The 26,610-nt window shown below is 59.7% G+C and overlaps 11 protein-coding genes across 11 annotated transcripts; 5 read left to right on the top strand and 6 right to left on the bottom strand.

The window, feature by feature from the left end:
- Window positions 1-579: 579 nt before the first annotated feature.
- HRG_05899 (putative WD repeat-containing protein C17D11.16) lies at window positions 580-2,254 on the bottom strand (the record flags this gene model as incomplete). Its single annotated transcript, XM_044864370.1, has 2 exons — window positions 580-1,972; window positions 2,031-2,254. The coding sequence occupies 2 exons, from the start codon at window positions 2,252-2,254 to the stop codon at window positions 580-582; spliced, it is 1,617 nt and encodes a 538-aa protein (XP_044720902.1).
- A 113-nt stretch (window positions 2,255-2,367) lies between these two features.
- Window positions 2,368-5,425, top strand: HRG_05898 (helicase associated (HA2) domain-containing protein; the record flags this gene model as incomplete). The annotated part of the gene is made up of 3 exons (XM_044864369.1): window positions 2,368-2,528; window positions 2,581-3,132; window positions 3,184-5,425. The coding sequence occupies 3 exons, from the start codon at window positions 2,368-2,370 to the stop codon at window positions 5,423-5,425; spliced, it is 2,955 nt and encodes a 984-aa protein (XP_044720901.1).
- Window positions 5,426-5,581: 156 nt separating this feature from the next.
- On the bottom strand, window positions 5,582-6,168 carry HRG_05897 (acylphosphatase domain-containing protein; the record flags this gene model as incomplete). Its single annotated transcript, XM_044864368.1, has 5 exons — window positions 5,582-5,731; window positions 5,790-5,859; window positions 5,933-5,945; window positions 6,047-6,080; window positions 6,157-6,168. The coding sequence occupies 5 exons, from the start codon at window positions 6,166-6,168 to the stop codon at window positions 5,582-5,584; spliced, it is 279 nt and encodes a 92-aa protein (XP_044720900.1).
- A 715-nt stretch (window positions 6,169-6,883) lies between these two features.
- Window positions 6,884-7,612, top strand: HRG_05896 (uncharacterized protein; the record flags this gene model as incomplete). The annotated part of the gene is made up of 1 exon (XM_044864367.1): window positions 6,884-7,612. The coding sequence occupies one exon, from the start codon at window positions 6,884-6,886 to the stop codon at window positions 7,610-7,612; it is 729 nt and encodes a 242-aa protein (XP_044720899.1).
- Window positions 7,613-8,395: 783 nt separating this feature from the next.
- HRG_05895 (mRNA splicing factor RNA helicase) lies at window positions 8,396-9,693 on the top strand (the record flags this gene model as incomplete). Its single annotated transcript, XM_044864366.1, has 3 exons — window positions 8,396-8,862; window positions 8,939-9,297; window positions 9,383-9,693. 3 exons carry the CDS (start codon window positions 8,396-8,398, stop codon window positions 9,691-9,693), a joined length of 1,137 nt encoding a protein of 378 aa, XP_044720898.1.
- Window positions 9,694-10,367: 674 nt separating this feature from the next.
- Window positions 10,368-12,048, bottom strand: HRG_05894 (RfeD protein; the record flags this gene model as incomplete). Its single annotated transcript, XM_044864365.1, has 5 exons — window positions 10,368-10,790; window positions 10,869-11,321; window positions 11,415-11,590; window positions 11,656-11,815; window positions 11,935-12,048. 5 exons carry the CDS (start codon window positions 12,046-12,048, stop codon window positions 10,368-10,370), a joined length of 1,326 nt encoding a protein of 441 aa, XP_044720897.1.
- A 3,956-nt stretch (window positions 12,049-16,004) lies between these two features.
- Window positions 16,005-16,974, bottom strand: HRG_05893 (EF hand domain-containing protein; the record flags this gene model as incomplete). Its single annotated transcript, XM_044864364.1, has 5 exons — window positions 16,005-16,468; window positions 16,536-16,629; window positions 16,678-16,755; window positions 16,826-16,844; window positions 16,934-16,974. The coding sequence occupies 5 exons, from the start codon at window positions 16,972-16,974 to the stop codon at window positions 16,005-16,007; spliced, it is 696 nt and encodes a 231-aa protein (XP_044720896.1).
- A 955-nt stretch (window positions 16,975-17,929) lies between these two features.
- On the top strand, window positions 17,930-18,912 carry HRG_05892 (chaC-like protein; the record flags this gene model as incomplete). The annotated part of the gene is made up of 3 exons (XM_044864363.1): window positions 17,930-17,982; window positions 18,047-18,078; window positions 18,164-18,912. The coding sequence occupies 3 exons, from the start codon at window positions 17,930-17,932 to the stop codon at window positions 18,910-18,912; spliced, it is 834 nt and encodes a 277-aa protein (XP_044720895.1).
- A 685-nt stretch (window positions 18,913-19,597) lies between these two features.
- HRG_05891 (RNA recognition motif domain-containing protein) lies at window positions 19,598-20,640 on the bottom strand (the record flags this gene model as incomplete). Its single annotated transcript, XM_044864362.1, has 5 exons — window positions 19,598-19,710; window positions 19,780-19,988; window positions 20,088-20,194; window positions 20,371-20,443; window positions 20,621-20,640. The coding sequence occupies 5 exons, from the start codon at window positions 20,638-20,640 to the stop codon at window positions 19,598-19,600; spliced, it is 522 nt and encodes a 173-aa protein (XP_044720894.1).
- A 2,847-nt stretch (window positions 20,641-23,487) lies between these two features.
- HRG_05890 (uncharacterized protein) lies at window positions 23,488-24,005 on the top strand (the record flags this gene model as incomplete). Its single annotated transcript, XM_044864361.1, has 4 exons — window positions 23,488-23,556; window positions 23,610-23,670; window positions 23,718-23,885; window positions 23,950-24,005. 4 exons carry the CDS (start codon window positions 23,488-23,490, stop codon window positions 24,003-24,005), a joined length of 354 nt encoding a protein of 117 aa, XP_044720893.1.
- Window positions 24,006-25,415: 1,410 nt separating this feature from the next.
- HRG_05889 (hpcH/HpaI aldolase/citrate lyase family domain-containing protein) lies at window positions 25,416-26,442 on the bottom strand (the record flags this gene model as incomplete). Its single annotated transcript, XM_044864360.1, has 2 exons — window positions 25,416-26,332; window positions 26,391-26,442. 2 exons carry the CDS (start codon window positions 26,440-26,442, stop codon window positions 25,416-25,418), a joined length of 969 nt encoding a protein of 322 aa, XP_044720892.1.
- Window positions 26,443-26,610: the final 168 nt, after the last annotated feature.

Below are 26,610 nucleotides of genomic sequence, written 5' to 3'. Positions count from 1 at the left end.
CTGACGTCGACGCAGTTTTCATGGTGATAGTTCAATCACCTTGATACCGTCTCCATGACCAGCTCTACCACGCGCTCCACATGTACTCTGTCCGTAGCTTTTTGCTCAATTACAGTGGACGGCAGATGACGGGCGTCTTCCTTCCCTTGCCTTTCATCCCTTGGCCATCGTCTCCCCCCTCATACGGCCGGTACATGCACAGCGGCATTCCGTCCGTGCTGTCAACCATCGGCCCAGACCGTTGCCCGGACACACACACGCCAGCCGACACGTTTCACATGTTCTGGCCAGACAGGTTTGGCAGTTCCCTTGGAAATTGGTTCAGACGCAATCCTTCATCAAAAGTAACGGCCGCGAAATAAACAAGGCTACTGGCAACGTGACGGCACATCATGCGTATTACCCTACAGCCCTGCCCGCGCCTGCATCTTCACGAGACGGCTCGCGCCGCAGAATAGACAGGACATGTGGGCCCTTGCAGCAAGCACAAGCCGTGCATGCCTCATCTTCATCTCACCATCATGTCAGGTAAACCAACTCGCAGACGCAACCTTGGTCTGTCATTTCCCACACATCCGCTCAATCCTCGTCCATCGAGTCTCCGTCCTCCCCCTGCTCGCCTTCTTGGTCCTCCCCCTCGTCGCTCGAGCTGCTCTCGTCGTCGTCCACCCCAATCAGCCGGTCCTCCACCGCCTCGTCGCCCTGCCCGGCCATCCGCTGCGCAAAGAGCTTCCGCACCGCAGCGTTCGTGCTCGTGTCCCACACGTGCATGCTTCCCGAGCTGCCGGCCACGGCCAGTCGGAACGCCACCTCGGCATCCGGCGCAAACGTCGTCGCAAACACCTTACCCACGTCCAGGTTGCGGGATACCACCATTGACGGGCCCGTTGGCCCAATGTTCCACAGCTTGACCGTCCTGTCCGTCGACCCAGTCGCCATGAAGCCTGGGATCACGCTGTTGATGTCAAACGACGACACCGACTCGTCGTGCGCCTGCAGCGTCCACACAGATTTGGTCGACTCCGGGTTCCGTGGCGCGTTGCGCACATCATGGTAATGCACCGCTCCATTCTCCGTCGACACGAAAAATAGGTTGGGGTTGTGAGGGTCCCACCGTACGTTCTCGACGTCGCTCTCAACCCCCCAGCGCGGCACCTTTGCGTCCGGCGCTCTCATGTCCGCCGCGACGATGGTCCGATCGTAGCTGCCGCTTAGTAGCACCGTCGGCTCGGCTGCGTGCCAGGCTAGCGAGCACACCTTGTCCGTGTGGTACGCGTACGACTTGGCGCACTTTGTGGTGTTGAGATCCCACAGCTTAATTGTCTTGTCCGCCGACGCTGACGCCAGCAAGTTGCGGTGTTTCCGATTGGCAGCCAGCGAGAGTACCGCGTCCACGTGGTACTCGTCGTTGGCCCTCTTGCCCTTCTTCTTCTTGCCCTTGCCCTTCTTCTTTCCCTCGCCCGCCTCGGCGTTGGCGCCTTGTCCCAGGATCGCATTCGGGTACATGGTGTCGATGGTGTCGAGGTCCCATATCTCAATGTCCGGATCCATGGTTCCGATGGCAACAAAGTTGCCCGTCGCCGCCTTGTCGGCGCTCGTCTTGCCGACAGGCATGTCGATCCACTCGAGGCTCAGCGGAATCGCCGGGAGCATGATGTCGTGGTGCACGTAGAGGTTGTCGCTGTCGTCTTCAAACACGTAGACCTCGAGGTGTGCCAGCTCGTCCTCGACCTTAGCCGACAAGATGAGGTTGTCGGTGGCCAAGATTTGCAAGTCCTCTCGGTCCTCATCCTCCTCGTCGCCGCCTTTCAGCGTAATGTATGGATCATCGTTGTTGGATCCGTAGTAGGCGAGGGAACGAACGTTTCCAAACATTCCCATAGTTTCCCCTTCGTCTTGCGTCCCGGCTTCTTCGTCCTCGTCGTCATCGTAGTTTTCTAAGTTGTACTCCTTCAGGTCATCGTCGTCGAAGCTGGCCAGGGACCATCAGCAAACCCCATTGTGACGCCTCGGAGCCCACGCTGACGTACTTTTCCTTGTTTCCCGACTCGACATTGTCCGTGTGCATTTCATCTCCCCTCGCATCTTGGCCGTCGTTTTCTTCCGCCTCTTTGAGATCCTCCTCTGCGTCGTCGAGCTGTAGCTTGGCCAGCGCGGCTATCCTTTCATACTCGGCCTCGTCCAAGGTATACTTTTGCGGAAACGGTGCCGCAAAGCCCCGCGGGACCCATTGCGCAGCCGTGATCATGGACATTGTGTCGAGGAGCCTGGCGCATAACGTTGGGCGATTTCGTCGCCGCCATGTCGAGCCCAGAAGAAATTCATTCACGGCGCTCCCAAAAATTTCGGCGGGGTTTATCGATAAGCATGGTGGATACGTACCAAGCAGGGATCGGTCCGGGAGAACTTCGCGACATCAAGCAAGCTCTCCAACAGCGCATCCTTTCTTCGGCCTCCAACATCGCATCGTCCAGGCTCAGGGTCAGCGCCCAGCCAGACAGCGATCATGGCGGGAGACAGAGACCACGGTGACTACAACCCAAAGAGGCGGAAAGTCGAAGCAGCCCAGCCCCTGAGCAGGCTCCGCCACGATGCGCGAGACTCGACCCCCCGGGCACATTCACGGCCACCGCCACGAGAGTTGGACCAGCCAGAGCCGACCGAAGAAGATGACAGGGCCCTGGACCGTGACTGGTATGGGGGCGACGAGTTTGGCGGACACACCTTTGGCGATGACACCCACAACCCTTTCGCATCGTACCAGCTGTCGGCTTGGGAGAGCCAGCAGCAAGAGTCGGCAAAGGCCGAGAAGATGGCAAGCCGATACGACGCCAGGCAGGAGCAGAGGCGGAAGGAAAACGACGCATGGGAAACAAACAGGATGCTCGTCTCCGGCGTCGCCCAGCGTAGGGACCTGGCGACCGACTTTGACGACGATGAAGCGACCCGCGTCCACCTCCTCGTCCACGATCTGAGGCCCCCATTCCTGGACGGACGCACCATCTTTACAAAGCAGCTTGACCCAGTGCCCGCTGTGAGAGACTACCAGAGCGACATGGCCGTCTTCAGCAGAAAAGGGAGCAGGGTTGTCAAGGACGCACGGCAGCAAAGAGAGCGGCAGAGGCAGGCGCAGCAAGCGACCAGCATCACGGGCACAACGCTCGGGAACATTATGGGGGCCAGGGAAGAGGACGCAGACAGCGCGTTGCCCGTTGCCGGCGAGGAAGAAGCCCGAAACGGCGAGCGCAAGACAAACAAGTTCAGCGAGCATCTCAAAAAGGGGCAGGGTGCCAGCGATTTCAGTCAGAGCAAGACTCTGCGGGAGCAGCGAGAGTTCTTACCCGCCTTCGCCGTTCGTGAGGAGCTCCTCCGCATCATCAGGGAGAACCAAGTCACGATCGTCGTGGGCGAGACGGGGTCGGGCAAGACGACCCAGCTGACGCAGTTCCTTCGCGAAGACGGCTATGGGGCAAGCGGCATGATTGGCTGCACGCAGCCGCGGCGTGTGGCGGCCATGAGCGTGGCCAAGCGAGTCGCGGAGGAGATGGAAGTCAATCTGGGCGGCACCGTGGGCTACGCCATTCGATTCGAAGATTGCACGAGCAGGGAGACGGTTATCAAGTACATGACGGATGGAGTGTTGCTCCGAGAGTCGCTTAACGAGCCTGACCTCGAGCGGTACTCGTGCATCATCATGGACGAGGCACACGAGCGTGCCCTCAACACGGACATCTTGATGGGTCTCTTCAAGAAAATACTGCAGAGGCGACGGGACCTGAAGCTAATCGTTACGTCGGCGACGATGAACTCGAAGCGATTCTCCGACTTTTTCGGCGGTGCGCCCGAGTTTACGATTCCGGGAAGAACCTTCCCCGTCGACGTCATGTTCCACCGTTCGCCGGTCGAAGACTATGTCGACCAAGCAGTCCAGCAGGTACTGGCCATCCACGTCTCCATGGATCCCGGCGACATACTCGTCTTCATGACGGGCCAGGAAGACATTGAAATCACGTGCGAGCTGGTGCAAAAACGGCTCGACGCCCTCAACGACCCGCCCAAGCTCAGCATCCTGCCCATCTACAGCCAGATGCCGGCGGACCTCCAGGCCAAGATCTTTGACCGGGCGGCGCCAGGCGTGCGCAAGTGCATTGTCGCCACCAACATTGCGGAGACGAGTCTGACGGTCGACGGCATTAGATATGTCGTGGACGCGGGCTACTCCAAGATGAAGGTCTACAACCCCAAGATGGGCATGGACACGCTCCAGATCACGCCCATCTCGCAGGCAAACGCGTCGCAGCGCTCGGGGCGTGCCGGGCGGACGGGCCCGGGCAAGGCGTTTCGCCTGTACACGGAGAAGGCTTTTAAGGAAGAGCTTTACCTACAGACGATACCCGAGATTCAGCGCACCAACCTGGCCAACACGGTGCTGATGCTCAAGTCGCTCGGGGTCAAGGACCTCCTCGACTTTGACTTCATGGACCCCCCCCCGCAGGACACCATCTCGACGTCCATGTTCGACCTGTGGGCCCTGGGCGCTCTGGACAACCTCGGCGAGCTGACGGAGTTGGGGCGCAAGATGAGCGCGTTCCCGATGGATCCGTCGCTGTCCAAGCTCCTCATCACGGCGGACGAATACGGGTGCAGCGAGGAGATGATTACGATTGTGTCGATGTTGTCGGTGCCCAACGTCTTTTACCGGCCCAAGGAGCGGCAGGACGAGGCGGACACGCAGCGGGAAAAGTTTTGGGTGCACGAGTCGGACCACCTGACATACCTGCAGGTGTATTCGGCGTGGAAGGCCAACGGACACTCGGACGGGTGGTGCGTCAGGCACTTTCTGCACGCCAAGTCGCTGCGGCGGGCCAAGGAGATACGGGAGCAGCTGGTGGACATTGTGCGGATGCAGAGGATGCAGCTCAGCAGCTGCGGCATGGACTGGGACATGATCCGGCGGTGCATCTGCTCGGGCTACTACCACCAGGCGGCCAAGTACAAGGGATCGGGCGAATACATCAACCTCCGGACAAACGTGGCCGTGCAGCTGCACCCGACGAGCGCCCTGTACGCGGGCCACCCACCCGACTACGTCGTCTACCACGAGCTCATCCTCACGGCCAAGGTGTACGTGTCGACGGTGACGGCCGTGGACCCGCACTGGCTGGCAGACCTGGGCGGCGTCTTCTACTCGGTCAAGGAAAAGGGCTACTCGGCGCGCGAGAAGCGCATCACCGAAACCGAGTTCAACCGCAAGATGGAGATTGAGGCCAAGATGGCCGAGGACAAGCGGCGGCAGGCCGAGCGGGAGCAGGCCGAGGCGGAGCGGGCGACGGCCAAGAAGAAGGTGGGTCACGACGGCAAGAAGTTTGTGACGCAGGGGGCGGTCAAGAAGCCGGTGGCCCGGAGGCGTGGCCGAGGGTTCTGAGCAGACGATGTACGCCTCAGTTACGCCTCTCTTTCCTGTCTGTCTGTGTGACTATCTGTGTTCTTTTGCTTCTCGGCGTTTCTAGAGGATGGTGGCAGGGACAGGTTGTCCTCTGCGGGGCGTTGGGGGTAGGTAGTCAAATCATGAGGCGAGCCCTCAGTGGCGAACGCTGAAACCCGATTCGCCATCCGCCACGCCGCGGTCCTCGGTCGTGAACTGCACAACCTTGGCGTGGGCCGGGCCCTGGCCGACTTCCTTGAGGAACGTCTCCAGGGCGTCGTGCTCGCCTTGGGCCTCGCCCTCGACCTGCGGGTGTCAGTGGCGCGCGACGAGGCCGTTCAGAGGCGGGCGGGCGAGCGCTCACCTTGTTGTCGGGCGTGTTGCGGCACCATCCTGTGATGCCGTGTTCTTGGGCCTTTTGTTTGGCAAAGAAGCTATCCGGGGGCCGACAAAGGTCAGAAGAGGCCATAGCCACTCAGCCGCGCGGCTTGTCTACGGATATCTTACCGGAAACCAACGCCTAGAGGTCCGAGAAAAGGGGGGTTTAGAGAGGGAGAGGGAGTTAGCCAGGAGGCCTTCGCTGGCTGTCCGGACCATGGAGGCATGCGTGTGCACACATACCCTGCACGACGCCGCCGTGGGCGACAAAGTACGACTTTCCAGCCCGACCGGTCAGCGACTCGAGGGGGTCCCTGGGGGGGTTTTTTTTTTCTTTTTTTATACTTGCGTACACGTCTTGCCATTTCGAATTCGCTCGGGAATTGGAGGCTGCGCTCGAAGCTGAAGCGGCGGGGAAGCGTCGGGGTGAGCTGGGTTAATGCTGGCGATGACGATGAGGTCGGGGTGAACGGAGGGGGGGGGGACTGAGCTCGACCTACCCTGGAGTGAGGGGCAAGGTGTAAATGGCGGTAAGTGTCATGGACGATGCTGAATTCCGAGGAGAAACGTCCCAGCACAAGGGGGTTTGGTAAGGCCTCCTTGGACATTGGGGGTTGCCTGAATCTCATAAGCCAGCAAGCATCCTTCATTTTACTTAACTAGCTGACGCTACCAGCATGACGAACAGCAATATATCATGTTACTCTGCAAACCCTCTCACCGCAAAGGAATGACGTCAACGAGAGACCAGGGACAGGCAATAGAGCCGATGTTTCTTCACGCGGAGTGTGATTCGGCGGTAACTCAAAGCGGCGAGAGCAAGAGCTCCAAAGGGTAGAAGGACCTTGGCAGAGTGCATGAGTCGCATCGCGGACCATGGCTACCGTATATGGCCATCAAACCACTCCTGTATCCGTAGATCCGGCTATATCCACCGCTGATCCCCTTGCATCTTATCTGATGTGATTGCCCCGTCACCACCGCCGCCGTCCGAGGCTCGCATGCGTCCGAGCGACGACAGCCTTTCCGGTTCCAGCAGGAAGCGTCTCTCTTGAGCTTCGTTTGGCGGACCAAGAGAAAATGTCGCAGCATCATCGTCACCCCCCGACGGCAGCCCCCTCCCCCCCCGAGCGGCGCAAGCTCCTCCAACGCCAGCAAGACTTTGCCACGCTGTGCGCCATCCAGGAGCAGCTCGAACGCCGCCGGGACACACCGCCGCTCGACGGGCCGGCCCTCGTCGAGCTGCTCGTCGTGTGCGGCGCGCCCCTCGACATTGACGACGACGACCCCATCGACCTCGAGCCGCGCTTCTTCCTCCCCGGCCCCGCCGGCTGCCGCGCCAAGGACCGCCACGGACCGCCGCTCGAGCCCATCCAGGTCCACCGGCTCCGCGGCCGAGGCTGGCCCGGCGGCTGCGACGACTGCGCGCGCGACGCCCTGGCCGACGCGCGGCGGCAGGCGCGCTCCTGCGAGCTCGCGGCCTGGCGGGCGTCGCGCTGGGACACGCACCGCTACGTGCGCGAGCGCAACCGGCCCGGCGATGCGACCCGGGTGCGCACCGCCGACGGGTCGGTCCGCTTCCACTACTTCGCCGCCGGCAGCTACCGCATGTGGCCCCGCGGCACCGGGTGGAGGGACTGGACGTACCATCCCGACGTGCCGCACGCCATCGGCACTGTCTACGACATGGCGGCGCCGCCTGAGGGGGCTATTCTACGCAGCGAGCTGCTCTTTGCCGTGTCGCTGCTCAAGGCCTCGGTCCACGACGCCACCATGTTTATCCGCCACAGGATTTGTCCGGTGTGTTAGCCTCTCGTTCTCGTCTTCATCCCTGGCTCTTTGGTGTCAGATGCTGCCCGTGGGCGTCTTCACGGCACTGACGGCTTCCCTGGGAGTGCTCCATGACGGCGTCAAGATCCTCATTGCCAGCTTCCACGGGCGACTCTCGGCTCGCATCCTGCAAGTCCACCTGGACAACGGGTACATGGTCGTGCGGCCCTCTCGCCTGCTCAAAATGCACACTCGGGTCGCCTCGCACGACGTCGGACTGGCCATCAGATGGCTCGACTGCAGGCCGGTCGGCGACACCCGATGGCCCAGCCCAGACCCGGCGGGCGGGGACGGGGCTGCAGAGATCGGGAGCGACAGGGGCGATCCTCCAACTCACGGTATCGCCGTTGCCTGATGCCTGAGCTGAGAGGATACGTGTTGATGCTCACGGGCATGTCGCTGGACCAATCTCAGCAAGCCCGCCTCAGCCAGCGAGGGAGAGGCTCTGCGTGGGCCTGCTGTACGAATAGCAGTGATGAATTTTAAGCGAGTCCAAGCTTGCCGCCTTTTGCCTCGAGTGATTGTTGATGAGAGCTGGTCTGGTTCTAGAGTCGGTTGATGTGTTGGTGGTGCAGAGAGGAGATATCGAATTTGCACTTCGTACTCCGAACGTCACCAAGAGACCGCCGCCGGTACGTACCGTCTCCACCACACCGCGGCAGGCAGCTGAACTGTTTATCGCCGTCACATTTCAACCTCTCTCTCTCTCTCTCTCTCACACATTCACCACGCACAACCACTCACACACAACTCGCAGGCACCATGGACCCCGCCAACCCGAGCCCCCACGAAGCCGAGCCCGCCGTCGTCCGCTTCCGGCCCAGCAAGAGGCGCAAGACCTATCGCCAGCGCCCCCAAGACCAGGACGACAGCCTTGCCCCGCGAGCTCCCGCCGACGGCGACGACGAGAAACAAGGCAGCAGAGGACGCACGAGCAGGAGCGGCAGTCAAGACGGCCACCCCGGCCCGCTCGAGCGAGATGCAGACGCACACTCGGACGCGGAGCCCGTCGTGCGCTGCAACCCGCGCCGTCGGCGCACGCGCTTCCGCGGCATTGGCTTCGCCTCCGACGAGTCGCGCCCGACCGCCCTCGCCGGCCCGCACGTCTCCAGGGCCCTCGTCCCGCGCGGCCAGGACGCTGCCGACGACGAAAAGCCCGTCGTCAGGGGCATCGCCGACCGCTTCATGCACCAGACGGGCCTCATCGCCGACCCGGACGACAGACACATGTACGTTGCCCCCATGTCCCTCCCGCCAATCACTCTCGACAAGCAAACAAGAGCCCCCCCGCGCTAATCTCCCAAGGACTGAATACATAGAGTCGCGCCTCTCTAGCCGCATCGCCGCCTCAAGCGCTCCCAAGCCCACCAAGTCCCGCCACCCCCATCACCCTCCCTCGTCCCCCCCGGCAGCGACAGGCGCCGACCACCCCGGCCAGCCGCCCGCCCCGTCCACTGCGTCGGCCGTCAGGGCCGGCGACCAGCCCACAAAGCACGGCAAGCTGTTCGAGGTGGACATCCCTGCCGACGTGCGCAACCGCCGCGACGACGCCAAGAGGCGCCACGCCGAAAAGGCTCCCAAGCCTCGCTTTGGGCGCAACAGGCGCAACAGCGACGACGTGAAGCGAGACGAGTTTGTCGAGCAGTTTCTCCACGAAAACAGACGTACGCTTTCAGCCCCCTCAAACCCCCCTAACCCATATTCCTACAGCACTCCTCTCTGTCCAGAAGCTGAGTCTTCCCCCTCTAGTCGACGTCTACGATTTCCCCAAGCAGTCCACCGCCCCACCACCCCCCTCGTCCTCCACCTCCACCTCCGCCGCGGCGTCTGGCGACCACCGCACCGCCGACGACCGCATGGCCGAGCAGTTCCGCCGCCAATACCTCGACGACCTCGCCCAGCGCCGCCAGCGCAGGCGCCACGCCCACCCGCCCCGCCAGCAGCCCCCGCCCGGCGACGTCCTCCGCGGGCCCAAGCTCGGCGGCAGCCGCAACTCGAGGGCCGCCGTCAGGAACCTCTTGCTGCAGCAGGAGAAGGAGAAGGTGGGCAGGAAGGTCTAGGCGTCGCGTCGCGACGTTGGGCCCAGTTCAACCCTTGCTCCGCCAGAGCTTAGCCAGTGTACCAACAATACGACACGGGAGTCGGCGCGCGTGATTTATTCCAATGATTGATTCTTTCATTCTTCTATAAAGCTGGGGACGCATGAACGAGTGTATATACATGTTCGAGCAACAAGCCGAGCCACAATTCAAGACACTTGCCTTTATTATCGGGCCCTCGACTTGGGCACTGCCAAATCCCATCGTCAATTGCCGTCCTAGATTGGGCGTATCCCGGCACATCAATCCAAACACATGACAGCGCCAGAGAATTAACGTCCGTGATGACCGTCGGGAATCATTTGTCCCACAGGCCGCCTCCCACCGGGGATCTGATCCAAAATACACAAGTACCAACGCCGCGAAGCAACAGATCGCCCACCCATTTGAGGCAAAAGAGAAAATGATCGTCAAGCGGCCGTCAGAGCTCGGGCCATATCTCCGGTACGGCCGCCACAGCCAGGCCAGGCGCTTTCGCGCACGCCTCCCGAGAAAAGAGGAGAAAAAGATCAAAAACCTGTATGATGCTAACCCGCCGTGCGCCGTCCCTCATGGTCGCTAGTGCGTCGCGGCCTGGATGAAAATTCATTGGTCAAAGTTAAGGCGGAAACCCGAGTTTCGGTCAAGGAGCTCCATCATCTCACGTCGAGCTGAAAGGGCTTGAACCGGCCGCCAATGGTGGCACAACGGGGACACTTTCTTCGTGCTCCGTGTTCCGCCATGAGGACCTCGACGCAGGCCGGGCAGAGGCCACAAATGCATTCCGTACACGCGTACGAGCCCTTGAGCTGCGACACGCCTTGGCAGGCCGCGCAGTAAATCTGAATGTTGTGGGCCGAAGGATAGGTCGGCGACGAATCGTTTAGTCCACGAGGTGCCATGTGGAAGTTCTCTCCGCTTTCGACCGAAGGAAAGGGGTCCGCGCTGTCCTGGTTGTAGGACGGCGGCGTCAGGGCTTGCTGCAGCGGCGATGCCTGATAGCTCCCGGCCTGGACGTGCTGCTGGTGCTGCAACGGCGGCAGCGAGCCTCGGTGAACTGAAACGGGCGATTGCGGTACCTGCAGCGGCAGGGTCAGCACTAAGCCGGAAGCATACAAAAGCAAAAGGGAGACAGTAGTTTACTGATGGCTTCTTACAGGCGTGCGGTCATCGTCAATGTCGCCGGCCGCCGAGGCAGCTTGGTCAGCAGCGTCAATGAGATCCTCCCAGCGCTTCCCGTAGTCCGCCGAGGGCTCGGCAGAGAGGGCTTTCCGGTCATGGCTGCCGCCCGGTCTCAAGCGCTCGTCATTTTGGATGCGGCGGAGCCAATCGGCGGCGGAGCCGCGAGAAGTCTTCTTCTTGTGGTTGGACTCGCGGCCTCGCTTCGTCACCGACTGCTTGCGCGGCCGATTGGGCCCCAAGGGCCGCTGCAGGGGCGGCAGGGTCGAGGAGCGCCCGGGCGGCGAGTTGGCGAGGAGCGGCGGCAAGATCTCGCGTGGCCTGCCGGCCGAATAGGGATCGCTCGTGACATCCTTGTGGGAGAGGTTCAAGGGAGGCAGCTCAATTGAAGTCCGAGCGACGCGGCGACCGTCCGTGTCCGAGTAGTAATCCTGCAGCGCACCGAGTTAGCCATGACGGTGGAGAGAGGCGAGGGGCGTCGGCTGCTATCGATAGGCCGCGGGGTAAAACATGCGACGACATACTCGATCGGTTTCATTCTCTCGCTCGGACTTGACGCCGTGCAGCTCGGCAAGAGCTGCTGCTGCGCTGGCGGCGCCCAACAAGGAGATGCCGTTTGTTAGGGGGTACTCGTCGGCATGGCGCGGCGTCCCGGGGTTACTCGAGCCATCGCGAAGATGGTTGCGCCTATCATACAAGTCTGTGTCGACGACGGACAGGTCAGCCTCAATCTGGGGCACGTGGACACGGTGGCGGAGGACAGACTCTGTGCGGCCGACGACGATGGCTGGTCGGTACTGCGACGGTCCTGGGGCGGCGTGTTGATCATGAGCAGGAAGCTCTCTTCGGTCGCCGGCAGCTTCGAGATGTAGTTCTCGGGGTGCGCTCGACGGATATGCTCCTGCATGGAGCGGTATCGTTTTTCCTGCAGGTTGGCGAGAGACAGGTCAGAGTCAAGGAGCCGGGGTATACAGAGGGCGGACGGAGGCGCGGATGCGACAGGCGGGGTGCGCGGGGCGGGCGGACGAGGGGAAAGGGACTCACGCCGATACAGCGCTTCCGGCAGCTGGAGCCGTCTTGATTTCGCAAGGGGCAGACGACTTCATTGTTGGAGTCGGTGATGGAGAAGGAAGAGGTCAAGGACGAGCGTGGCGGCATCTTGAATCCACCATGCGCAAAGGCAGGAGAAACGGGGCAGTGAGGGGGCGAGTTGGACGATCAATCGGATAGGCGGCAGTCGTCGAGGGAGGAGCTAGGCATCGCAAGTCCAAGAGGGAGCTTGCCTTGTTGTCGAAACGGTCGAGAGGAGGAGCAGTGGCAAGACGAGGAGGAAAGGAGAAGCAATCAAGAAGAAGAGCAAAGCTACAAGCAAGCGAGCTAGGAATAAGACTAGCCGTGAAAGAAGGCCGACTCTTAAGACAAGGAGCAGATGCGTCCTTCTCGAGCGCCTTGGGCAGAAGCGAAGCGGCTTTTAGAATTGGGGCCAGTATCGGCAAGGCTCAGCAAAGGCTAAATTTGAGCTTCGGCCACGACGGGAAGGGCTAAGGGGCCTAGAGGAGAGGATAAACTGGCTGCGGCGTCGACTCTGAGAAGTCGGCGGGCGAGCTTGAAGCGTGTAAGGAATGGCGCAGGCAGGTGAGGAGCTCGAAGGGGCGAACCAACGACAGCCGGCCAACGACAGACGGGCCCGCGGAGCGTCGCTGCGACGAGAGACGAGGGACAGAGGGGATGCGAGTTAAGGCAGTGTATTGCGTTGCTGATGAATGGTCGAGGCCGGATCGACGACGAGGGGCAGCAAGCCGAGCGAGGGAGGAGAGCGCAGTACAGCCAAGGGCCAAGACACGAGCTGAGGCTGGCTGGCGGGCTGCAGCATCAAAGCCCCCTCCTCCGGGCCGTGCAACAGAAAGAGGCGGAGGGGGGACACGAGGCGGAAGCTAACTTGTAACTTGTAGGAGACGATGGCGGCGGGCAGCGGGCGGTGGACGGACAGCAATGGGGAAGGGAAGCTGCTTTGAGGAAGAGGAAGAGCGGAGAAGGGGGGCGCGAGAGAGATGGATGGCTACTTAGCTGAGGGCTGAGAGCTGAGAGAGAGAGGGAGGAAGGGAGGGCGAGAGAGAGAGAGAGAGAGAGCAAAGAGTGAGAAGACAGCGACAAGAGGATTAACGGTCGATGGATACTACCTATGCCAGGAGGAGGGGAGGTGGGGGAGGAGGTACCCGGCCGTGGGCGAGGTAAAAGGCAGAGCCAAGGTACTGCTGGTAAGGTACTAAAGGAGAGCAAAGGACTCCGGGGGCTCGGTTTACTGGACCGAGGCCTGTAGTGACCGTTGTAAGTCAGTCGCTGCCCTGATGCTCTCTCGCGCAGACCAATGGGCGAGCTCGCAGATGCAAGCTTGTCGTCGCCCCTCTTCCCCAAAGAAGCTGCTGGCCTGCAACACGAGTGCAAACAGCATGGAGAGCGAGTGGCCAGAGCGTCGACGGGGCGTCTTGACCCCCGAGCACGGGCGGCAGCACAGTGGACGCCGCCTACTACTTACTAGTAGTAGGTGCTCACTGACTGACTGACTCGGGACAGGCCCCGTCGTCCGAGTCGGGAGCATTGCCTCAGGTACGTACTGTACAACCTTGCCGTTGTCATTAGCCAGTGACAAGTGACGACTGAGAGAGCGGGCAGGCAAACGAGGGGGGCAGATAGAGCAGACAGAGCAGACAGAGCAGACAGAGCTTCTCTTCTGTTGCTGCCGCCCCACGGCGCCAGCTACCCCTACCTCCCTACCTTTAGCTTGAGCTGCTGCCACAAACCTCGCTGCATCGGGTAGGTGGTGTGAGAGGCAGGGTGGATGGGGCCGTCATTCGTCGACTGGTGGGCGTAGAGTGCGTGCATGACTGGCTAGTAGTGGTGGTGGTGGTGGCGGTGGAGGTGGAAGCAAGTTAACGTGCGAGGCGTGCGTGGAGCACGCACACTCGAGGGCGGGCAGGCTTAGGTAGGTACAGTACATAAGTAGGTAGGTATCCGTAGTGGGTACAGTTAGTAAGTTAGGTACCTAGGTAGGTACTAGGTAAAACTCGGAGGTCATGGTGCATGACCTCAAGCTCCTGTACAGCACGTGCCAGCCCAGCAAGTCGAGGTCAGTACCTGCCCAGGGTGAGAGGGAGCAGAGCTCCGGGGTGGACCTCGAGGACGTACCTACCTACCTAGGTACCTACCAACCTACCTACCCACCTACCTAGGTACCTACCAACCTATCTACTGTCTGTAAGTTAATACTCCGCTTCACTTTTGTACAACGCACTCGCAGTCAGGCAATTAAGAAAAATACAAAAGCTGCATGCAGATAAGCTTACGACGTGCTCGCTACCTGGTACTGGGGCGCGCCGGGCGGAGCGCTCCATGCCGACAGAAGGATCACGCGCAGCCGGTACGCACGTTTCCTGCTGCGAATCGCACAGTCAAACTGCTGTTAGCGCCACTGCACGCCCGCCAACTCCAGCGAGCCAGCCCTACTAATTACTAGTAAAAGGAAAGACATGCCATTCGGCGGGCCCGAACTGCTCGCTGCACCAACCGAGTTGCTGCCTTGTACTGTACATACATAATTACCTATCTACCTTGACCTAGGTAGTACAAGTACCGTCTCGTAGGTATCAAACCCCAAGCAGCTGGATGCTTTTCTGGCACGGGCCAGCTAGAGCGTTTCCGGAACCTCTTTTGCTCAGCTTGCGATGCGTAGCGAAGCCAACGACGAAACTCATCGCCAAGTAATTCTCTCTTCATCTCGTCAACGCTGAAGCGACTCCCTCGGGCACGGCGTGTTCCAGCCGAGCTCGGCGAGGTTCGCAGAACTGAGCACCAAATGCTACTACTTACTACCTTTCCCTTCACCTCACCGAGCGCACTGCAAATGCACAATGCCATGCCGAGCCATGCCGCATGGCGGTAAAGCACGCCCGACTGAGTCCAAGCCGTTTTCACATGCATTTATTATTTATTGCATTACTGTACACCACCTCTCGGTACCGTACGGGAGGCGGCCCAGCAGCAACAGCCCTCACCTCCCACCGGTTGTTGACGCCCATCAACCACACAACCCGTTCGTGCCTGGACCCAAGGTCAAAGCAAATCCCACCCACGGCCATGTTTTCAAATCCAGCCCATCCGTCTTGGTGCGACAGCTCCTCTGGAACCGTTCTGCGACTACCCCCCAAAAGGGTAATCGGGGCACCTCCTCCTCCACCCACGCTCTCGGCGCTTCCGCGCGCGCAAACCCAAATCATTCTCCCTCCTCTCAGCGGCCTCACCGCCCTTGCACGTCGTTTCTTAGCTACCTGCCTACCGAGCTAGGCGGGCAACGCTGACGGAGCTTGGGCCCGTGGCCGACCAACCTCATCCAAGTCGGCAGCTTTCCCTCCCATCTCCCAATCAGACTGACAAAAGCCTTGAGCGTTGGTCAAGACGCTATAGCCTCGGCCTCTGCTGGCTCTATTGTCATCGTCACGCCCCCGTCTCATCCCCGTTGGCCTATGGCTCCAGCGGCGAGGGCCCAGCATAATCAGTCACAGCGATACCATGTACCTTGTACGAGACATGCCCATCAAATTCAAAGTCGTGTCTTTGGCTGGCCACCGAGGCCTGCCGTACCGACGCGCAAAAGCTTTCGTCTTGACCCCTGAAGGAGTTCCTTGGGAAGCGTGCATGTGTGCCAGCCACAAGTCCTTGACACATACCCAAAGGACAGGTGACCGGCGGTAGAGTCCTAGTCTTCTCGCCGCCCGCCCTCAACACTGCCTCCTTGCCCCGTCGGCTCTAATTCCTTCCACTTCCTCGCAGTTCGTCTCCCTCGTAGATTTCGTAAGTGGCAGGGCAGCTTGCCCAATGCTTCATGGCGCATCCCGCAATCCCATTCCGTAGCCGCCGGTCCTCGACTGGACGCCACCTCTCTTTGCTATGCCACCAAGGCAAGGCTCGACGCGGCGCCGAGGGTATCATCCACCCATCCAACCAACTGTCCCTTCGCCGCCCAAACATCCAGTCCGCGGATGCCTCCATACCGTGCCGGCGTTGATGGCCCGGATGGAGCAAGGAGAGAAATGAGATATGAAAAGCACCATCACCGCCTACTTGAGCTGCTTCAAAATCTCGCTCAGAAAGTCTTCGAAACTCAGGGTAATGTAACCGTCGCGGTCGTCGTCGTACTTCTTAAAAACATCCGTCATGCGCTTGAGCGAGATGCAGCTCTGGACAAAGAGATCGAAGCTCATGACGCCCTCGTTGCGCTTGTCGTAGGTGCGGAAGAGCAGCTCGACAAACTGGGGGCTGAGGCGGTAGCGGAAGGCGATGAGGGCGTTTGAGAACTCGGCGAGGGAGATGTTGCCGGAGCGGTCGACGTCGAAGCGGTCAAAGAGGGTGCGCCACGAGGCGAGAAAGGACCACAGGCCGCAGAACTCGTCAAAGTTGATGGTGCCGTTGCGGTCCGAGTCGAACATGCGGATCATCATGCGGACCGTCTGGATATCAAAGGCGGTCCAGTCGCCGTTGACGAGGGCGGCCGAGAGCTCCCGCTCCGACAGCTGGCCACCGCCTGCGTGGTTCAGAGAGTCAGTATGAGCAGGACCTGGGGCACTTGTCGAGGAGACGAGGAAACCCACCGTCCTTGTCCACGGCTCTGAAGAGCGGCAGCAGCGTCGCATCCGAGCCCGGGGCGTTGTCCGGGACGGGGGACGGTGGCAGCCGAGAGTTCTGCTGGGGGCGGCCGCTCTGAGACGTAGCGTACGAGTGCGGCTGAGGCACAGGCGGCGGTGGCTTGGACTCGTATCGCGAGTGCGGGTTGGAGGAGGAGGAGGCTGGCGGGGAGGCCGGACCGGGCTTCTATGGTGAGCAACAAGCTCGAGTTAACACCATGCATGGCTCTTTGCTCATGAGAAACGTCGATACGTACAGCGTCCGGCTCGGCGAACCTGGGAGGGAGCATCGGTCAGCGGTCCGTCCAGGGCTTGTTGCAAGTTGTTGCAAGGAGGAATGGATGGGGAGAGGGCGCGCTGCCTACCTGGGCAGAGCATCAGGGTTGTAAGGTCGATTGTAGGCCATTTTGATTCCACGTCGCGACGTTTCAACGTGTGAAGAGGGCGGGGTCGACAAACGGGCGCGGCGCCGAGGGTTTTCACGAGGAAAAACGGCGAACTTCAAAGGACAAAGGGGAGACTAAAGGGTAGGCCCGTCTCCCTATTATGCTCCTCGTGTCCACGGTATCGGAAAGAGAAGATGCAAAAGGGCGGTCGGGAGGAAGAGGAAGAGAATAGGAATGTCGAGGTTGGATACAGGCAGCAGGCCTGTAGGCGGGCAGTATTTTGGGGCCCGCGGGGGGAGTGGAACACCCCGCCCCAGTTTGGCTTCTCTACTAAGTTAGTTAACTAATTACCTACCTTACCTCCATCAGGCGCTCCCCGGGTGCTGGCTGGCCTGCTCCGACGGCTGTGTGACCCACGGAACCGCACAGGTCACACACCTTGTCACTCTCTTTTGTATTTTGTACGGAAAATAACGCGTGATAGATAACTCATGCCAAATCTTGGCCTGCATCAAGCAGGTCCCAAAAGGGTCTGTCCATGGCCGAACTCCCCTCGGTCGCGCCTATACCCGTGTACCGTGTACTACGTATTGTATTAGGGGCGCCCACTGGCGGTACCCACTACCATCCTACTTATCCACTACCTCGTCTCCGCTGCGCCTCTGCTACAGCGCATTGGTCCGCGTAACGTCCTCTCAACGACCCCCTCAACTCGTCGCTCCCCCTCTACCCATATTGCCATACCAAGCTGCTTACGTCTCTCGCCTTCGTCTTCCGGAATAAACGGAACCCTTCTTTTCAACACTGCCTGGCATCCAATTGACCTGCTCTCTTGCTCTCTGGGCTGCTCTCCCCGTGGACACCTACGGTATACAGTGGACAGACGTAGCTGGCCCTGGACAAGAAATCGAGGCAAGATACGGATACGAGGCGACCAAATATAAACTCATCCAGTTCGACGAGCTCCCTCCCGCCATGACAGTTACCACTGCCGACAGCGCCCCCGAGTTCTGGCTCTTTGGCTACGGGTATGCATAACCGCCAACGCCTTGCCTTCTCCTGAGTCTCACTCACCTTCCTGACATGGCCCAGGAGCCTCATATGGAAACCCCCGCCGCACTTTGGTTGGTAATGCCCACTTACGCCGGCCGACACACACATACCATGGCCCACTGACACCTCCCTGTGCCCCTTTTCCCCCGGCTCCAGATGAAAGAATCCCGGGCTGGGTAACGGGCTATGTCCGTCGGTTCTGGCAGGTCCGCAACCAGAGTCCCGCCTCCTCCCCAGCGACGAGCCCCCCCCAGCTCACATTGTCTAGGCCAGGTATGCGCACCGGTTCTGAACGAGTCCTGCAGCCCGCCCAGTGGCTAACATGCGAGGGCCGTGGGCATGGCGGGACTCTCAGCGAGGACCATCGAGGCACTCCAGAGGCTCCGGGCCGCGTTGTCACCCTCATCGACAAGTCTCACTGGCACAGCTTGTCCGACCACGACTCCTCCGCTCCAGAAAAGGTTTGGGGTGTCGCCTATCGCATCATCCCCGAGCGCATCACCGAGGTCAAGGACTATCTCGACATCCGCGAGATCAACGGCTACTCAATCCACTACACCCCCTTTCACCCGGCTCACGGCTCCCCACCCATCACGACCCTCGTCTACATCGGCACCCCCGACAATGAGCAGTTTGTCGGCCCTCAGGAACCCCACAAGCTCGCCCGACACATCCTCGCCAGTCGCGGGCCCAGCGGCCTCAACAAAGACTACCTGTACAACCTCCACACCGCCCTCACCGAGCTCAGCCCCGACAGCGGTGACGCTCATGTCAGCGACCTCGCCCAGCGTGTCAGGGCTCTCGAGCGGGACGCCCATGACGGCCCACCTCGGCCACCCGGACCCGACACAGACTTTAGGCAAGCGAGCAGCACGGCAGAGGCCGAGGAAATCGAAAAGGTTTGACTGGCAAGGGTAAACCGACGGGGGGAACACAAACAGAAAATAACATGAGAAAGCTTTTGACAACAACCGGCGTTTCCACCCCCTTCTCTCTGGCATCCCTCCCACCTGGCCTGGACTCGTAGACGTCCACCTGCAAAGCCGACCCTGGCTTTCTGTGCGTCGCCTTCATCATCAGTCTTTTGTATATTTGGGGGCCGTGACGTGCGATTCTGTCGACAAGACAGTGACAGCCACCATGTAGACAACAACAGTATGGCGTGGCGTCCTCGCCAACCATCCCCTGGCCACCAAGAAGCAGTCACCAAAACATCTCCCAACCCCCCTCCCCCCCCCAACCCCGGGGCAGTCAAAACCAAGCATCACAGTAACACAGGAGAGCGAAGAGAACATGCAGCCGCCGACTCCAAAGGCGGCCCTCTCACCACAAAGGCCAGAACCGAATCAATTTTCGGGCTGCAAGCCCTGATATCGACAGAAGCATTTCGGGGTATATTTTGCGTCCAACCTCGTTGTGGATTCGCCATATGAAAACCATCGCAGCGCGGCCGCGGGAGAAAATTAAACCTAGCAATACCTTGGGGCATGAAATGGTCCGAGTCGTTGTCCCGAGATGGGGTTACCGTCCTAAGCAGATTCTCCTCCGAGATGGCCGAAGTCGTGTCAGGGCCTTGTTCATTCAAGCTCGCTAGTAGCCTCGACCGCCTTGATGCGGGGGCGGCGGCTGCTGTTGCGGGTAGCCTGGGGACTGCTGCTGCGGCTGAGACGAGCCCGGGTATCCATAGGAAGGAGGGGCATAGCCTGCAAGACGGTCAGCAGTCGGCAGATTGGAGGGCATCGCCGTTGACGACTGGGGCTTGGGATCATTACCCTGCGGGGGACCAGGGTATCCGGGCTGCTGCGGGGGGTAGCCGCGTCCGTAGCCGTCGTTGTACATCTGGCCATTCGAAGAATAGCCGGGAGCTTGGTTGTAGCTGTTGAACTGCGAGTAGCCGCCTCGTCCCCCGAAGCTCGAAGGGCCGCCTCGGCCGCCTCCGCGGTCTGAAGCCTTATCGACGCGAATCGTTCGACCGTCAAACCTAGGAGAGCATGAGCATGGGAAGCAGACAAGGGAGCGCCCGACCAAAGACTAACGCGGCCGGCGACAGCGGGTTGAAAAGACAATGGGGAGCTCTTACTCGATGTTGTTCATGGCGGCAATGGCGCTCTCCGCATCATTGTCGTTGGTGTATCGCACGAAGCCGAAACCGCGGCTGCGACCAGTGTCTCGGTCTTTAACCACGACCTTTTCCAACCCCAAGGGGTTTTTGAATTAGAAGAGATTTCCACGCACGGTGGGATGAAGCAGTGGGGGGGATGGGATATGACGCAGTAGCATGAGGAAGACGGTGGCTTGGCCGATGACGTGAGTCGCCAAACAGCCACCGCGGGCGACGAGACAAGGAGTGAACTTTGACGTACCGCTTCATCAACGGGGCCAAACTCCTCGAACTTTTGGCGCAGGGTCGCCTCGTCCGTATGCCATGCCAGGCCACTGCGACGAGTGTTAGCAGAAGTGTCTTTGGTGTGCTGGCCTCGCGACGGCCTCGTCCATCCATGTGTATGAGATGGGCGTCGGCCTGAAGCATGGAAAAAGAGGGAAGAGGGAGAGAGGGGGGCGGGGATTTGAGAAAGAGGGGGAGGAGAGGAGGCGAGCGGAGCGACGACTGACCCTACAAAGAGCTTCGCCATGGTGAATAAAGCACTGCAATGTACCGGAGATGAGTTGCTTGAGCGACGCTTTCTCGGCTCGGGGATGGTTTGATGATTTGGGAGACGGGGCGCTTGTGAAAAGTCGTCAGGGAGGTGGTGGACTGTGATGATGGCGCTTGGTGGTGCGAGGCAGAAAGAAAAGCTGGCAGGGCAGGAATGGGACGCAAGCTGGGTGGGTAAGGTACGGGTACCACTTCAGTACAGTACGAAGTAGCGTCGGCGGAGGCAGCCAGGTCCGCTTATGTAACGCACCCAAGGAGGCAGGTAGGGTGACACGGGTGCTGTAGGCAGGGTCACGGGTGTTATAGGCAGGCAGCATGAGGCGATTACAGCGGGCGTTGCGGGCGGTACCTCGTACTGAGGTACACTTTTGGGATTTATCCAAGGTATTTAGGTACCTAAGGTATTGTTCAAACGGTTTGCCTGTACTCCGTACCTCCCTTAGGTAGGTACCTAGGTAGGTAGGTAGTGGCTCTGAGTCCTCCATGGGTACAGGTAGTCTTAGGTGGCCCGGCTGGTCGACTAACTGGTCGACTAGCTGGATCTTGTTCTGATTCTGGCTGTCTTCTTCACGGCGACACGAGCAGAGGCAGCGACAAGGAGCAGCGGCGGAAAAGGACAGCATCACGAAATACTGGGACTGGGGGATCGATACGAAGTACAAGGTGCTCCGCAGCGACAAGGCCATCTGAACTGGGACTAGCAGTTCAAGGGCCGGCGAGCAAGATAAATATTTTCATCACGTGCTCTGCACGAAGCAGAGCTTTCGCGGGGCTGCGCCATCGGAGACACGGAGGCCCGACTTTGATTAATGCCCTCGCGATGCTTATGCCGCACTGGCAGCAACGCACGTGATTTTGAGTGTTGCCGTCCGATGGTAGCAGGCAAAAAAGAATCAGAACAAGCTGCTGACGCTCAGCTGGGTCGTGGCCGCCTAAACCCATGACCTTGGCTGGTCTCCTTCCAATCCAACCAAGGCACCGGGGTAGGTAGGTACCATCATGCTTTACCGGTTTTCCTTCTCCTTTCTTTTGTGCGCATCTTGTGTCGGCAAGGGCAGCTTGAAGTCAGCAAAGAGACGCTGCCGAGGCACTCCGCGCCTGCGCAGCACCATGCTTTATCAAGTAAAGTGTTAACTAACTTATGTACCATCTTGTCTGGGTACTGGGTACTCCGTACGGGCGTTCCGGGGTCGAGAATCAGGGTCGCCGAACTGAGAATGCGTCAATCAATATCCGGATACATGTACCGAGTACTTTCAAGTGGAATCGGCTCGGAGGATTATACCGGCACACTCATGCTCCGTGCAGTACAACGGGATGGATGCAAGTGTGCGTATGCATGCGACTCTCTCCCCCACCGTCTTTTTGCGAAGTGTGTTCGTAAAAAGTGCTCCAAGCCAGTACAATGACGAGACAAGATAAGACAAACTGCCGGCTTGGCGTCGAGGGGCGAGGCTACAAAGCCCTCCAACATACGGTATTCGTACATGAGCTCGCTCGTCCGACGGTCCCGTGCAAACATGGACTCGAAGATCCGCGGCACCCTCCCTGCCCCCTCTGCGTCTTTTCATATCCACCCATCCCTCAAACGCCCGCGAAACAGTGCCCAAGCGCGCGGGGACACTCTTGAGTGGCTTCTCCGAGCATCGTGCCTCGCGAGAGAGCCATGCTGATGCTTGGGTGTAATTGTACCTAAGCATTTCCGCCCTCAGGGTGTATGCGGCACACGGTTGCGTCTCTCCAAGAATGAAAGCATCCGTCAGCCTCGGCAGCTCTTCTGTAGTTACACCGCTATGCCTACAGCTCGCCCAGAGTGCGTTGCTCGAGGGCATCGTCAAACAATATCAAGGGACAGGTCCAGATAGACTTGTAGACACTGTAGCTATGCGTGAGTCGTGCTCGAGACGCAAAGGCTGCGGTTCGTCGAGAACAACTGGCGGCAGTTGCGATGCTGCCCGAGTACTAGTAGGCCTTTGGCTAATAAGGCAGCCACTGTCTTTCAGCCAAGGTAGATAGGCCGATTAGGTACCTACCTAAGCGAGCGAGCAAGCAGCAAGGCGTCAAGTAGCTGTAACTCGCTTCACTTGACAAAAGCGACTCCTTCTGCAGCTTCACTCTCACTCTCTCTCGCCCGGTCTTGTCGAAACCAGCCAGCGCAAACCCAAACTCTTGCTGCTGCTCCTCTCTCCATCTCGCCCTCTTCTCAGCTACTTGACCCTCAAAACGCCCCTGACATGACCCGATACCATCACCACATTCCCAAGGCGTCTCGAGGAGCGGCTCAGGGGCCCAGGCGCGAGGGATGCGGCCGCGACCACGTTCCCCGACCGGCGTCATGCGCTCAGAGTCTGCCACTGACTTTATCCAGTCTTGGCTGAGCCGGATACAAACGGCCAGCCATGCCCACTCGTCGCACCTCGAAGAAGCTGAGAGGACGCCTCCAATGCCCCAGGAACCCTGGCGTCCAAACCACCTTCTGCCAAGTACAGGCCCGCATAGACAAGCAGCGCAGAGCCCGAGTCTGTTCGTTCGAGACAGCCCATTGCCAAGCCTCTCGTCGGGACGGTCAGGCGACTAGAGATCCGTCGTGACCTTTTCTGACTCGCCAGAAGACGCCAATCCTCGACAAAAGAGGCAGCGCCGTACGTCGTCGGGCCAGCTTTCCGCGGCTTCTGTGCCTCCCAGTGACGACTATCGCAAAAGGATCCGGCGGAAGACTCGACATGACCGGTACGACACTAGGAAGCGCCAGGGCACGCGGGAACCGCCTCCTAAGAAGAAGGCCTCCCGTTCAAGGAGACGGAAGACGGTCCACAGAAAGCAGATGCTTCGATCTGAACCAGAGGTGATGAGCAATTTTGCTTCCGACGCCATCTCGAAGGGACGCGTGACGGTTAGTCCTTTCTCCCTCGCAATTCTCTAGAGCCTAATCCTGATGCTTGGCAGATGAAACCCAATCTCAGAGCTGGGTCCTTTCTCAATGGCCGGAGCTCAGCAGCTGCTCAGCGTATGTGACACTCACCTGCGGAAAAGGTCATGTCTAACCCAGAGCAGCTGCAGACCTCAAGTTCTACCATTTCGATTATCTTGTCGATTGTCCCAAGGCCAAGCAGGAGGGGCCGTTGCCCTCAAAGTCACGCAAATCTAACAACCAGCGAAAGGCGGAGAGATCACTGCAAGAGGACTCAGACTTCTTTGCAAACATCAGGACAAGCGACAGGAGTTCCTGGCCGTCTGGTCCAGTCCACCCTCCAGGCACGCAAGTTCCCGCACCCGCCGGAATGAGTTCAGATCGAATCGATACACCGATCCCTCGAGACTCAGGTCATGACAGGCCAGTAAGTCAAACAGCAGCGGATTTGGGCTTTGGTGCGGAGAGATATTGGGAAACGAGCATGCATCAAGTCGGGGCAAAAGAGAGCAGGGCACCCGCTTCTGCCTTGTCGATCAGCCGGCTCTCTAGCTGTGATTCGGGCGGCACTTCTCTTCAGCCTCCTGTACAATACATGATGGGTTTGGATCTCCCGGAATACAGGTCCAACAACTCACATTTAGACGGCCTACTTGCATCTGGCGTGTATGATCATACAGGAATCTCTCGCGATCGCATCTCGGCATCGCATGCTGCTCCATTACGAGAGAAGAAGCCGAGATCCAGAGAAGACCAAGACCCGAAACGTCCTCGAGCATGCGCTAAAGTCAATGCGCGGAGAGACAGCTACCAAGACAAAGCAGTCATGGTGAGCCCCTGGCTGGAAACCGGCAGAAGGGTGCCACCCCTCAAGCCCCAATCTCGCACGTGCGGCTCGGTTAGCATTGGTCACGGCAACCCCGTTGAGGCGACACGAGATATACAGATGATCCCCGCGGAAGGGACAGGTCAATCGCAGCAATATGAATTTCAAGAGCGTACTGGGACGGCCCAGTCCAGGCCCGACGCGGGCTGCCACCCCGAAACAGAACCAACACGGGAGAGCGCAGATATGCCCCTCTTGCGAGTAAGGGGACCGGAAAAATATAGCATAGTCTCAACTGGCCTCGAAAGCGCCTACCGGTATGGGGGCTGCGATGCGAACCAATATTCCCACGAGACCAGCCCAGCGGCTGGGTCTGGAAGCCACGCTTTTTTCAAGTTCCCCGGCAATCTCCCATCTGTCCGGCCATTGCGTTACGGCGTCTCCACGCCGCAGGTAGCTGATCGCTTGTGGACACACCCGGGCATAACGTCACTCTCTATCCCGCATTCTCAGGTGGTGCAGCCGGCGCAACGATTTGCTTTAGACGTGGAAAGGGAAGGTGCTCTCCCGTTTGAGAGGAGACGCTCGGGCGAGCCGATGGATGACGATTCCGATGAGCACATGCCGGACTTTATCGCGAAGCTCGAACGTGAGGCCCTGGAAGAAGCAGAGATGGGCCCGCACTTGGACCGAAATATCGACCAGCTCCAGCATGGAGGCGGTATGCTCGACAAGGAGATGGTGGACTTGCAGCTCCATCAGTTTGACCTGGCGGAGTCGATGGGCACAGGAGGCGAGTTCAGTCGACTCAGTGACCAGCGCAGAGCATCCAGTTCCCGTATGCTCCATGAGCCGCACGCAGCCACTCCGCGGTCGTGGCAGCAAAGGCATGACTTGGACGACATGGACATGACAGGTTTCTGGCGCCCCAACTGCTTCAGATGAGGCGGAAGTATGACTTGCAAAGGCCTGGTCGACAGCGGGCCACGCGGTCCTCGATACATTTCGGTGGAATTCACTCAGGCTCCTGATCTTTCCACTTGTTTCGCAGGTCATGCACGTCGAAGCCGCACTGCTCGGCCTTGGCAGTGATGGCGTGTGCTTTACCCACGACGGGGGCGTCAATCATCTTGCCATCGAGCGTCCAAGCCCCCCGACCAGAAGCAGCCGCCTTTTCATCGGCTGTGGTGATCCTGACTGCCCATTCAACCTCGTCGGGTGCCGGGGCAAAGATGGCCTGAACGACCTCGACCTGACTGGGATGGATACATTGTTTCCCGTTGAAGCCCATTGATTTGCCTTGGGCGCTCTCGTCCCGCAACGTCTGGAGCCCCTCATCACCTTTGTAGGACGTGCATACCAGGTCAATGGCGCTGGGCAAGCCGGCTGCTCGCGCTGCCGTGACGATGGCGGACCGAGCGAATAGAAACTCGGTTAAGGAGGGCGTACGGGTGATGGAAAGATCGAGAGCAAAGTCCTCGGCCGCAAAGATGAGACCGCTGAGGTACGGCGTGGCCTTGCATATGCCACCGAGATCCATGACAGCCCGTGCGGATTCGATGAGGGCGATGATCTTGATTGGGTTACCAGAGCCACTTGCGTGGCGCTCCGGTGCGACGTGACGGAGAACATCAGATACAAAGGTCAGGTCAGCCGCGCACTCAACCTTGGGCACAACAACGGCGTCCACGAGCGGGGCGGACGCGAGAGCAGTCAGGTCCTGGAGGGCGAAGGGCGTGGGTACGGCATTAATGCGAACGGCAAGTTCGGATACGGACGAGGGACGGGTCTTCAAGTTGGTGAAGTGCGCCCTGAGACTGTCGCGGGCCGTGGGCTTGAGCGCCGGAGTGACGGAGTCTTCCAAATCATACGTGATGTTGTCAGATGCCAGGCCCAAGGATTTGGAGAGCATATTTTGGGAGGAGGCGGGAACTCAAGCCAGGCGTCACGTCAGTTTGGAGCCGGGGAGCAGGACGTAGATGCAGTTTACCGTATAGGAGCGAACGACGGAGGATGGATGATGATCTCGCCGCCGTCGCCATGGTGGTGGATGCGGGCAGATGGTGGCCAAGTCAGTGATTACCGGGCGAGGACGATGCAAATGATAGGAGCTAGTAAAACGCTGCAGAATTGAGTGGGAGAATAGACGGTGGCGATGGCTTGCCTTGGTGTATTAACCGAGTCTTGTTGAAGACGTCGTCCATGCACTC

Source organism: Hirsutella rhossiliensis (assembly GCF_020360975.1).
Source record: "Hirsutella rhossiliensis strain HR02 chromosome Unknown scaffold00005, whole genome shotgun sequence".
Classification (NCBI taxonomy): domain Eukaryota; kingdom Fungi; phylum Ascomycota; class Sordariomycetes; order Hypocreales; family Ophiocordycipitaceae; genus Hirsutella; species Hirsutella rhossiliensis.
Note: the sequence above shows the minus strand (reverse complement) of the source record. Positions and strands in the feature narration are given on the sequence as shown.